The sequence below is a fragment of the Hydractinia symbiolongicarpus genome, chromosome 7 (assembly GCF_029227915.1).
Source record: "Hydractinia symbiolongicarpus strain clone_291-10 chromosome 7, HSymV2.1, whole genome shotgun sequence".
Classification (NCBI taxonomy): Eukaryota; Metazoa; Cnidaria; class Hydrozoa; order Anthoathecata; family Hydractiniidae; genus Hydractinia; species Hydractinia symbiolongicarpus.
Genome location: NC_079881.1, coordinates 5,475,867 through 5,488,230, shown reverse-complemented (window position 1 = coordinate 5,488,230; position 12,364 = coordinate 5,475,867). Strand labels below are relative to the sequence as shown.

Below are 12,364 nucleotides of genomic sequence, written 5' to 3'. Positions count from 1 at the left end.
ATGACTTGATTGCTATAACAAATTTTGTTTTATTTTGAAAAAACTTAGTGTAAAATAGTAAAGAATTTGTGTTCGATGAATACGTTACTGGATTTTTGTGATTTGTGATTTTTGTGGTCTTTTTTCTTCAAGCTGCTTGCTGGTTGCCGTAATCTTATTGATCCCGTGATTCAAAGAAAATGGTAACCTTTGCTGCACGGCACTTAAAATAATTTGTTTTTTAAAACGGGCAGCGAAGAAAAATGCTAAAACCGAAGGTTTTATCCGATGTATTGTCTCAGGCAAATACTGGGGGAGTAATAAGTACGATGTATGTATTTTCTTTTTTAATTTAATAAACAAGTTTATTACTTTATGGGAAAAGTTTTCCCAAAAATATTAGAGGAAATGATTGTGTAGCTAGCTTAGAGCTAGCTAGCTATATGTAGCAGCAGGCTACTTTTGAATGGGTTAACACCATCAAATTTTAAAAGAGAAAACAAGAAACTTATGAGAAAAATGAGTGGCATAATATTAAATTTTAAATGCCATTTGATTATATGAGGGTACTGTGAAGGCACCGATTCACCTTGGCATTTATTGTAATTCAAAGTTTTTAGATTTTATAGCAGTTTATAAGTTTGGCTACTAATAAAGGCCATTGTACTTAGTGTATAAACTAAAAAATGTGCATGTTTCCATAAATTTCGATGCTGAATTCATTATAGACCTTTTAAAATGTATACATTTCCGCGGTAAAAGCCATTTGGGCTTTAACAATTGCGTGGCTGGGGAAAAAAATTAAGATGCCTGGGACGATCAAACAAGTGTTATTTTGACAAAAAAATTTATTATTAATCAATTCACCTTTATGATATATATATATATCTATGCATTGATAAAGTTTGAATACACATCCCTTAATAGGTTTAAAATTACAGATGAAAAAAAAATGTCAAAATTTGCTATTACTTATATATCACATCAAAATTTATGCAGTATAATTGAAATTCTTTAAATGTGCATATCTTGAGAACGAAAAGAGCTTTTAAAAAAAATTAAAAAGACTTGTTAACCAACTTTTTAAGCTCCATAATATAGGTCCAACATCATTTTATACCTCTAGTTCGCTTGAACTGTAATTTAAAAATGATCTATTACAGAATGAATGTAAAAGAACAAATCCAGATAGTTTTGAAAACAAACTTTTAACTGACATATTTTGACATGCTTATATTTTCTTCAGGTTAAATTATGTTATTATATAAGCCCCTTCGATGTTGTGTGACGTGTTCCGACGATTTTTGACCCCAAAACCTATTCATTTTATGAGTCTCCTTTCCTCTCATTGGTTGAAATGCTCGATGGATTGAGCTGTTTCGACGTAGTTGGTGGCCCATTCATGTCAACTGTCCGTTTAGGACCACCATAGTTTGTTTTTTTACATTAGCGCACTATCTCTGCGCACCGATACCAAAAAATGACTCATTGTGAAGAGAGCAAGAAATTTATTAATAGATTTCAAGATTTTATATATAAAATTATATAAAAATTCAGCAGCATTAGGAGAATTAAAAGTTAGGAAAAGAGAGCCTTTATATTACTATCTTTCTAAGTTTCTTAACTAATTCAATTTAGGCTGCTTAATCATGAAGGGTCCTTGTTGGCGTATGCTGGAACTGATGTATACAAAGATGCTAAAGTAACTGCTGCCGTAGCATCAAATATTTGGTCTGCATATGAAAAAGGTGGAAAGATGGCATTTAACAATGAAGGACTTGAGTATATGTTCATGGATTGCGACGTATGTAAAGTCATAAAGTTTTGTTGATTTGTAAACCAGGGGAACGGTTTGGTTGCAAAAATATTGCGAGATTTTCAGAATTTTGGTGAAAATGTGAAAAAAAAATTTTAGAAACTGAACTTAAAGTTTAGGTGGGAATGTAAGTTGGAAATAGGTTCTTAAAAGTTTAAATGATTATTTCGTTACTTAAATATGATTTTTTTTAAATCTGTGAAATTTTTTAATGGCAAATCCCTGCTCTACAACTTAACAAATATTTTGTTGCTGTTACAGAGGTGGTTGTAATTAAATTAGTTTTGAGAGAAATTATATTTAATCATATTCCAAACATTTAGACATTTAAAATACTAGGAAATTCCTGCAGATTTTTTTTCTACCTTTTCCGCTGAAATTTTGTTTCTTGATGTATGTTATTATTATTTTGTGTGCTGCCCCTTAAATTTTTAATAACATCATTTATAGTGGAATCATAGATCGAAAAAAATAATCCAGCTCGAAAACGGGAATTTTTGTGGGGTGCGCTAAAATTAAGGAAAATTAAGTGAAAATTAAGGAAATTTAAGTATAAAGTATTTATTAAATCACAAGATTGATTGACTTTATAAATATAAACGCTTATAGACCTTTTTTTTCTATGTATTTTTAGGAAGGAAAAGTCACTGTAACAAAGATATCTGGTATTCTTTTGTGCATGTATGCAAACACGGATGTTGGCTTTGGTATTTTAAAATTAAAAGTAAGTTTAAACTACTTTATGCGTGCGAGTCTGTTCGCGTATTCATTTTTGCCCACCGCACTAAAAGCTTAGCCTGGCACATGGGAGTTTTTTTCCACCAGAACTTTAGTACATTACACAATTTGTGACCCTTTGCACTAGACAAAATGGGGTGTCTGTCTGTCAGTTGAATTAGGCGTAATTTTGATGCCATTTTGCTTTCCAGTTTTTTTAATCTTAACTGTTCTACGAATACTTCAGGATGGTTTTGGCCAAAGTTAAAAATATTCAACTTATAATAAGAAAACACAATCCATAAAAAACAGCGTACTTTTATACATTTTATTTTAAAGAAGTAAACTTAAATTTATTGAAGAATGGGTTTTCGTGCGCACTCGTAACTGCTCTTACATTATTTTGTAATACCATGTTAAACCTTTATTTACTTTAAAAGGAAGAAAGTTTTGGAAATTTTTTTTTTGCGATTAAATCGCGAAAGTTGGGTCCTGCGAAAATAATTGAAAAGGCTTAATCGCGAAAGTTTATTCTCCCAAGATCGTTAATTTTCATGAATTTTTATTTTTTTTAATGATATAAAAATAATTTGCTTTATATCCTTATTCTAGATTTTATGTAGTAGTTTTTTAACCAACTCTTTGAGTCGATTAAAATCTTGCAGTTTTTTTATCGTTTATGAAATAATTGATTCTTTAGCGAAAATTTCTCGCTAAAACATTCAAATGCGAAAATTATTGCCCATAAATAAGCGTTTTTTTTCGGGTCCGGATAAGCTATTTACGTGCATCGATAGCGTATTGATGCACGTGTAGCGGGTAGGTCTACAGCTCCTTGTAATAGATCGAATCCCGCTCGCTGCCAGACAGTATGTTATTGATGCACGCTCTACTTTAATTTGATTATCCCGATAATACTCAATCGGAGGCCGATCAGCGTGAACCATTCTCAGTGAGGCATGATACATGTCATGACAAATCTTAATATAACTGATGTTCATTGATTGGCGGATTGATTCCCTGATTAATTGATTTATATATATGTTCTACTATTGTTTAGATGGAAAAATTAGGGGAATTTTTAAAGGAGCCTCTGCTGCAATCACTCTCATAACATAAACGTAAGCATCAACATTTGTTTTATGTACTCTGCATGCATGTATTTATTTATTTCTTCTACGAATTATTAACTCTCTGACGATACAGAAACCACGATTACTTCTTAAAGCAAGGAATGCGTTTTTTGCGTCATTTCTAGTTGACGTTTTGTTGTGTTTAGTGTTTGTCAAATTGCTTGAATGATTTACCAACCGACGATCTGTATGTAAAAGTCTTCCATCTCAACGATGTATCGGTAGACATTTTATGTGCATAATTTTAACCCTGGCATTATTATTAGTTGTCTCATATAGATATAAAATCACCATCGTATGTTTAACACATTGTTTTCATACATAAAGGCTCTATTAAACGTCCCTCTAGGAATTAAAAAATATAAAATGCCCTGTCTCTAATAAACGTTTCTTGTCTACAGTCAAAAAGGGCGTTTATTAGGGTTAAAAATATAAGTATGTCAAAAATTTAAATTTGAATATTTAGGTTTTTAATAAACATTTACTCGGTATCTACTTAACACCTGGCTCCAATAAACGCACCCTTAGAGATCTCAAAAGTAAATAGACGCCTGTGGCGTTTAGTAGAGCATTTACAGTAGGATTTTGCATACTTTTTTTGTTTTTTAATATTATATCTTCATGCTAGGAACGTATGAATTATTTTTTTGTTTATATGTAATAATTTTGAAAAAAAGTTTTATATAATTAAATGAAAAAATTTCTCCGTAATATTATTACCCCTATACGTCTGTCTGTCTGTCACACCAAATGGTATTTTTTTAAAATAGCGAATGTCGTTAAAGCCGCGCCAAATTGTTTCCGCTTTTATTTTGTAACTCGTTACAACAAGTGAAACTCGCTACAGCGAATGGGATTAACTCACTACAACAAGCGAGGTTTAGCTCGTAACAACTTGCCAGGACGGGTGGTATCAAGCCACCGAAATAATACTTCTGACTTATGTAGATGGGGCATACATTCTGTGAGCTGAGTGATAATGATGTATGTATATAATACAAGTTGCAACTATTACATTTGTAAATCTCCATGAATATGTGTTTCTTGTACATATAGCTCCTTGATTACAATTGCGGAGGTATAAGCTTTGTGATAATGAATTCACCACAGTTTGTGTTCCCACTAGATTTCGGGTTTCTTCACCACAATGGAGAAGGGGTAGTGTGTCGACAACTCTTCAAAGTCACTCAACTTATCTATCCCTCTTTTCGGCTCATCACCTGGCAGTCCGATGGTACACTCATCAAATTCTACGTCTTTATCTCGATCAAGTATGATGACGTAATCAGCAAGATCACGTGATCTGGGGATATTGTATGTGTACTTGTTCTTTCCATCAGTCATTTTACATTTCATGTTGATATACTTGTAATTTTTATATATTTCTTTATCAAGATCAAAATTTTCTTCCAGGTTCATGCTTCCGAGTAGAACTTTAAAGTCACATTTTCTTGTAGCGACGTCCTTCTGTATAGCATTCATGATTTTTGCAAACCCCACTCCGGTGGATACGTCATTCTCGCTTGTTTTGACGGTATACAAACATGGTCGTATTTTTACGGTATCGATAACTAATTTCGGTGCAAATAAACCGACTGTTGTAATGACGTGGGAGTTGTCGTCTAACGTTACAGTTTCCTCGTCTTTGAATTTTTTTCGAAGTACAAACATATCTGCTTCTCCGTCCTTGGAGTATTCACTCACATACATGCCAAAATCCGTGGTTATATCGCCTTGTTTCAATCGAACAATATCACCTGAAAATATGAAAATTTAATTTTATGCTCTGATCTTACTGTTTTTTGTTCAAATATTTCACGTCTTTTACGTTAAAGTTCTTGTTAACGTTAAAACTCTTTTGTTGCAATACACACGGTGTTTTAATAAGAATGATAAAAGTCAGAACAGTTTGGAATTTTTTGAAATTTTATCAATTTTATGTCTGACAGCACATATATTTTTTATTGTATATCTGATTGATCGAAAAGGTGAAGACCTTTGATGTCGTTAATTTGTTAGTTAAATTCGCAGTTGGAAAAACAAAAAAAGTTAGATAGTAACAAGTCGTTTTGTTTTCCTTTCTTTGGAAAATCAGACTGATAAATTTTCTAAACATATCAGAGTATTGAAACTAGCTTACTACTCTTTTAAAGCATATTGTAACCGAAAAATTATATTTTTTTATTTGCAGTTTATCTCAATTTGTATAAAAACAAATGCAGAGTATTAAAATTGGAAAAGTGAGGGTTTGGAAAATAATCACTATAATTGATTGAGAGATCGTGTAAACTGATCACACAAAGAGGCGAAAGTTTGAACCATGTGTAAGAACGTACATCCCAACCTTGTTTTCATTCTGTAGACACAAATAGTGAGAGAAAGGATTGACTCAAACGTACGGACTAAGGATGAGTTTGATAAATCAAAAATCATTACTTGTTCCCAGTTCATCGTCATCCAAAATACGATCATGTCCTGGAAATTCCTGAAAGACAGCCATATTGAAGTTCTTCAAGTATGAAAAGAATTGCTTTTTCACAGCAGGATCCATCAATCGTTCTTTAAAAGTATCGCCTTGAATATTCCAACTCGCAATGTTAATCTCAATCGGAGAAGACTTTCCTGGAACTTTTATTTTTACTTTTACCTGCAGTGGCAAGTGATCGCTTATGAAGCTTGAAGGGACCCAGCTATCTTTACAAACGACGTTATTCAGCTCAGATTTGCCTGCTAGCTGAAATGCTTTAATACATTCATAGATTGAATCCGACTCTCCGCCATCCGAAGAGTACAAGGCCGTCATATAATTATTATAAAGTCTTTGTAATGTCAACGGTAGAATAATCGGTTCCGGTTCAACAGGCAAATCTGGACCGATCGTTTTAAGGTTACCTTTTAGATTCATGTTTGTTAAAATGTTGTCAAAGCGACGGCCGTACACGGTTGTGATTGGATCTTTTTCGCTGTATATGATTGGTGCATGATAATTATCTCCATCAATTTGTAAATTGTTTAAAATTTTATAGATATCTCCCGTATCGTCTGCACCGGTTAAATGATCGAAATGAAAGTCTCCCATAATAAACACGGGTAACTTTTTTTCAGCTTCAGAATTAGTATTGCTAACGTCGGCCATAATTTTTTCCATGCAATGACGTTGAAATCGTTTATCTCTAGGTAATTTAACGTTAGCAACGAGAAACGGCTCTCCTGAATTTAAATCAGACGTTACGGTTGTTATGACGTAGTTGAGTTCGTTTGTGGGTTCCACAACATTGCCTCTTTTGCTAGCATTTACTGCCTTTACTCGTTTACCCAAACGATGACTACGTCTTTTAGTTTTTCCCATCACGCCTTTTTTCCTTCTTTTTAGGTGTAACACTTTCAATGTTCTCTTATATCTCGCTTCACTGGATTTATTTTGCATATAGTGTAATCGCCGATGTGTTAGCAACTCTTCCAAGAGCTGGTCATTTTTAAATTCTTCGTTGAATGTTCTTAACTTTGGTTGTAATAGCACTTCGTTAACTAAATGGTGCATTTTGTCAGAATCTAAATCAATGTCCGCTAAAGGTGTACCTTCTTCGACGTTTCTCTGTGGTGATGTCTCACTTGCTTCGCTGTATGTACTTTCTGACGACCTTGCATTGTCAAGTTTTGCTGGATTCATTTCAGTTATTAGGACGTCATTGGCATGGAAACGATCATTTTTTTCTTCCGTCAATGTCGGCAGAGTTAACCGTGTTTTCCATTTGGATACGTCAGACTTCATCACACCGCTCTCTACCGCAGCGGAGGTGTTTTTCCCACTCTCGTTCCTATAAAAACGATTTTCAAAATTATCGTTCGCTCCATGTAACATAACGATTTCTTTTTCGATATTTTTTAGTTGATCAGTTATTAAACGAAATCGTTCGCTTTTCTGTTCGTTAATCGTGGTGTTGTTGAGCATTTCTTTGTCCTTTAGTAAACGTGTCTGCAAGTCCTCTTCGGCTGACGTTACATTATCCGTGTCAATTTCCTTCGTACGAAATCGTTCCGCATGTTGCGTCGTGTTTGTATCTGTTGTGTCTGAAACAAATCGATTATTGACCGTGTCGTCTTTCGAAGGATCGGACGTTTCAGAATGTAATGCGGGCGTCAGTAGAAACCGGTTTGTATGATCACGTGTCAAGTCCTGCTGATTCTCGTTCTTGTCGAAAATTTGTGTTTCACTAGCAACAGAGTTTGCAATACTTTCTTGAGAAGGCTCACTGCTAGAGGTTAGCTGAGATAAACTGGAGTTGTTCACCATATTACCAGAGCTGTTATTTACAACGTGAAACCTTACATTTATGCGAAGTTCCTTATTTTTCTCATGAAAACTAAGATGCTGAGATTTTTTAAGGGCTGGTGAATCTGGAGCCTTCACAGCTGCTAAGGGCTGATTTATACGTTGCGACTTTTCGTCCGTGGCAAAATCTTCATACGTAGAATGTACATCGCTTGCGTCCGAGCCTATGTATGTGTTGGGTCCATCAACTGCTTTTGTTGTCACTGTGCGATAGCCCCCGAGCTGCTGTTGTTGTCTCTGTTGTTCAACGCTAAACTGTAACTTGCGCATCGCTGTTTGGTACAAAGAATCTGGATTATCGAGGTCGCTTTTTTTGTTCCCAAGTTGAGCGGATTCGCACTTTCCAGCCTTATTTACCCTACAAAAATGTTTTAAAATCAGACGAAAGAATTAAATAAATTACTATCTTATTAAATTTTGCGCAACATTGACAGTGTTTCTCAACCTCGTTCCCATGGCATTTTGCCTAATTGATCAGTTGCTAGCGGCTACCCTGGGGACGAGGTTGAGGTTGATTTTTTTTTGCGCTTATCAATTTTCGTTTTTTTGAACAATTGCGCGAATATTAGTACGCGCAAAAATTAATACAAAGAAAGCAAGTTTCCTTTCATTAGGTTCGATTTAAAGCATTATCTACATATACCTATGAAGTTGTTATGTAGTAACGTTTTTATGGATACAGTAAAAACGCGTAAAACAGTTCTTATACTCTTCAACTAGTTGCTTCAACAAATTGAAACATGTAAACAAATTTGTCAAATTGATACCTGCCCAACTTTTTCGACAAGTTTAAAGGAAGTCCCTGTTGTTCTTAGATGCCCATTAAATGTATTGAAATAAAAATTGTATTTTTAAAATTTTTAAGAACCTCCACGGCGAATATATGGTAAAAAATCACGTTATAAAAATAAAAGGTTCGATAGCTGCATAACGGTTGCTGCGGCGAAAAGTGAAATGTGAAAAGAAGATAAAAATTTAGAAATTTTTTTTGCCCTATAACAGCTTTTGTATTTCAAAACTGTAATTTTTTTGGGGTGTTTAGGGTTGGTAAAATAGGGTCAGTATATCAGTAATCCTGAGTTTATTTTTCTTTCCTGACTGAGAGCACTTCAATGAATTTTACCATCAAGTTAAAACACTGCTTACACAATCTCGTCCGCAGGACTTGTTAGATGTAACAAGTCCTGGAGACGAGGTTGGCTATTTGCACTTACATGTTTCAACTTTGAGTTGAAGCAACTTGAAGTTGGCGCTTGCGTAAACGCAGCTTAAGACTAAAAGCTTTGACGTAAGTGGTACTTCACGGTGTCTTACTTAAAGGAATGACTATGTTTAGTTCTGATCATGATCTTGAAGTCATTGTTTGGATTCTCTGCTGGCCATTCATATTCATCTTTTAATACAGTGTTACATGGTAGGCACGACAAATCCAAATTTTCTGTTTCTTGCAGGACAATAACGTTCGCACTTTGTAGGATAACACACACTACTTCTTTGAGTTGCTCAACATTGTCCTGGCGTAAACACGCGCCAAGTTTCTTTACGTTCCATGTTAAGACACGACCGAAGCCATGCATTGCCAGCTTTTCAACTGAAATATAAGGATGGAAAGTTTATTTCTCATAGGAAATGAAGACTGACGAAGCACGTTGTGGTAAAAGGTACGTTTTATGCGAAAAGTCAGATCACCAAAATAATAAAAAAAGCATAAAGAAAAAATGCGATCAGCGTATTAACAAGACGCGACTCGTCAACTTGACAAGCAGTGTTGTTGTGTTATGAATTGTGCGTATTTACAGACCTGCAGTTCTTAACTGATTATTGTTATCCAATGAGACTCCAAATAGCCTTGCTTAGGCAGCGTTTAGTAAAACTATTAACTACTATTGGTGAAAAAAATTTGGCACAACGGCAGTTTTTTGAGACATTTTTGGAAGTTGCAAAGAGCGTCAAATCGCATAAACTTTTATTTATACGGAGGTATCCTAAGCTTTTCGCACTCTTTCTATCATATCGTAATTATAGAAAAATCAATGTCAGATCCCACGAAGTGTAATGTACCTAGCTCGGTTTCGATCCGCGCTATATGTGTCCCGTCTTGCCGTCCTAGGTCTGTATTTCATGTGATATATACGAACACATTAGATCAATATGGCGGACTTAGAAGCGTAATCCCGTTCCGAATACTACACGAAGTACTAAAATATCGTTGATATAGTAAATAAATTTGTTGTATTACCTTTTGTTCTGTCAGCAGCATTTTTTGTTGTTACTTCGGCGCCTTGTAGCGATTCAGCTGTCAAGTTATGGTACAGCTCATAATCAAAAAAACCGTTTACCACAGGACAAAAACACAACACCAGAACCAGCCACATTTTTCACATAAACTCATGACCTAAAAGAAAGAAATGTAAAAATCAACTCTTTGTCCAACTTGAATTTGGAAAGTTAATATTTCAAAAAACTGCTTCTACCACTTGACAGAGTTAAAGATAAAAAAATGATATTATTTGTAAAATTTATTTACAAATATTAAAGATATATCTAATATCAAATATATATATCAAATATCAAATATTATATTAAAGTAAATTTGTCATATAATACAATTTCCTACATCTTCTCCCTAAAGGTTTGTCTAGTGTAACGAGAAGTTCTTTAAAAGTGTGACTTTCGAAATTTTACTGACGCAGAGGGAGAACACATAAAGTTGATTTTTCCAATATTCTGATTTGCAAAATACTAATATTCTGTTCTGTAAAATATTATATTGCCCCCTAGTCAGCCTTAAATCATCCAACTTCATGCTATATAGGTACTCAGGATTTTAAAAGATCATAATGAAATTTTTACTTATCATGGTGGCGAACAGGCACCATGTTTGTCTGTACTTAAAAAAAAAATTGATCAGATGTATTGATCAATCAATGGATCTGACGACGAGACAACGCAGCCTCGATGAAATAAAATAATGCTGGAAACGAGGTTGCGAAAATGTTGTGAGTAGTCTTTTCTGACTGATTGCAACAACACTATCATCGACCTCGTTCCCTAGGACTCTTGTCTAGAGTCGGTTGTGAAAGCAAAATTCCATAAAAACTAAGTTGTATAGGAATTAACATTAAAAAACCGCGCGGCTAAATATGTAGAATAAGGTGGAGTATATTCAAGAAAGCTGTGTGCAAATCTGTTCGGGGTAGAAGCCATCAAATGAAAGGTCCTTGTCGAAAAGAGCTATGGAAAATATAAGCTTCATTTTCTTCTATAAAAATCAATGCGTTTAATTCATAAAAGTTTCAATTAAGAGATATCTTAATATGATATGTTTCGTTCAAACACGGGATAATATGGTACAATTGGATTATCTATCCGTTTTATCTATTGTCTTCTGTTTTAATGATAACAACGGTATGCACATATAGGAAACCCATTTTGTCTTTCTTTGTTTTACATTATTAACTGACCCTTGTACTTCCCATTCTTTTGTTGCTTTTGCTCTAACCTCCCTCCATAAGCCTTTCGTTCTAAAAGAGAAAACACGGTACGCGACCGGCTGCTGAATTCTTAGATTCCGCTGCACGGTTCCTCTCCCTTCACCCAATTAAAAAAACAAGCACAGTTAGAACAGACACTATAAAAAAGGTACGCAATGTGCTAGTTAGACTTAAAATTTACCTTAGTAACCATAATGGCAAAAACAACCACTACCATACACAACGAGAAAGTGTTTTCAAACCATGTAATTTAGTTTGTCGTTTCATTTCACACTACGCTACTTAAAGTGAGTGAGTACTTACATATATGCCATCCATCTGTCGTTTTCGTGTGGTGTACTGCTGGGTTTCTTCATGCTGAAATGCAGTCAAACTGTTCGCAAGAATACCTGTTCGCTGTTTATGACCTTACTTTTTCTATTCAAATAGCAGCAAGTGTGCACGAGGTTTTAAAACTGTGCATTGACTTGCACATAAGAACCTAGTGCACAGACCTTTTTTGTGTTTAACGGGTCATTCATGCGGAAAATGTTGTTCGCTTAACACAGTATACTTCAATCGAGTTTTAGTTGTGAATAATATGAAATAAAGAATTTTTGGTATAACTATTGCGAAACAAAGAACAGTGGTTAACATTTCAATCACAAACTTTTGTCGTGCGATCGTTTGTCTAATTCGTCAATTAAACCTCGTTATTTTGATAATAACTAACCATTGGTCAATCATTATATCCTGTTTTATCAAAGAAAAGGAATCGAAAGTTCTTTTAAAAAAAGGTAGTGAAGTGAGTTAGTCTTTTAATGTAACTAATAACGGATGCACAGTTAGACCAATACAAACAAATTATTTTCAAGAAAAAGGTCTCCCTCCACTGCCCAACAAAAAAAGTAAA

General features: G+C 34.4%; 2 protein-coding genes across 4 annotated transcripts; one reads left to right on the top strand and one right to left on the bottom strand.

Moving 5' to 3' along the window:
• Nucleotides 1-91: 91 nt before the first annotated feature.
• Nucleotides 92-4,005, top strand: LOC130649521 (ragulator complex protein LAMTOR2-like). Its single transcript, XM_057455810.1, has 5 exons — nucleotides 92-310; nucleotides 1,618-1,783; nucleotides 2,430-2,519; nucleotides 3,573-3,633; nucleotides 3,792-4,005. Exons 1-4 carry the CDS (start codon nucleotides 243-245, stop codon nucleotides 3,624-3,626), a joined length of 378 nt encoding a protein of 125 aa, XP_057311793.1. The 5' UTR covers nucleotides 92-242; the 3' UTR covers nucleotides 3,627-3,633; nucleotides 3,792-4,005.
• A 580-nt stretch (nucleotides 4,006-4,585) lies between these two features.
• Nucleotides 4,586-11,846, bottom strand: LOC130649515 (uncharacterized). Of its 3 annotated transcripts, none has more exons than XM_057455802.1 (5): nucleotides 11,776-11,846; nucleotides 10,218-10,373; nucleotides 9,293-9,569; nucleotides 6,082-8,336; nucleotides 4,586-5,402 (listed from the first exon to the last, which is right to left on the bottom strand). In XM_057455802.1, the coding sequence occupies exons 2-5, from the start codon at nucleotides 10,351-10,353 to the stop codon at nucleotides 4,768-4,770; spliced, it is 3,303 nt and encodes a 1,100-aa protein (XP_057311785.1). In that variant the 5' UTR covers nucleotides 10,354-10,373; nucleotides 11,776-11,846; the 3' UTR covers nucleotides 4,586-4,767. The 3 variants fall into 3 exon arrangements, with proteins under 3 accessions (XP_057311785.1, XP_057311784.1, XP_057311786.1); XM_057455801.1 differs by lacking the exon at nucleotides 11,776-11,846 and adding an exon at nucleotides 11,654-11,733; XM_057455803.1 differs by lacking the exon at nucleotides 11,776-11,846 and adding an exon at nucleotides 11,654-11,733 and having other exon boundaries at nucleotides 5,325-5,402; nucleotides 6,045-8,336.
• Nucleotides 11,847-12,364: the final 518 nt, after the last annotated feature.

What these genes read in the sequence shown, in the direction of transcription:
- LOC130649521 (XM_057455810.1), top strand. Translation starts at nt 243, where the DNA reads ATGCTAAAACCGAAGGTTTTATCCGATGTATTGTCTCAGGCAAATACT. An exon ending in ATATGTTCATGGATTGCGAC is followed by an intron (nt 1,784 to 2,429) that starts GTATGTAAAGTC and finishes ATGTATTTTTAG; the next exon opens with GAAGGAAAAGTCACTGTAAC. An exon ending in TTGGTATTTTAAAATTAAAA is followed by an intron (nt 2,520 to 3,572) that starts GTAAGTTTAAAC and finishes ACTATTGTTTAG; the next exon opens with ATGGAAAAATTAGGGGAATT.
- LOC130649515 (XM_057455802.1), bottom strand. Translation starts at nt 10,353, where the DNA reads ATGTGGCTGGTTCTGGTGTTGTGTTTTTGTCCTGTGGTAAACGGTTTT. An exon ending in TGCTGCTGACAGAACAAAAG is followed by an intron (nt 9,570 to 10,217) that starts GTAATACAACAA and finishes CTTATATTTCAG; the next exon opens with TTGAAAAGCTGGCAATGCAT. An exon ending in AAACATAGTCATTCCTTTAA is followed by an intron (nt 8,337 to 9,292) that starts GTAAGACACCGT and finishes ACATTTTTGTAG; the next exon opens with GGTAAATAAGGCTGGAAAGT.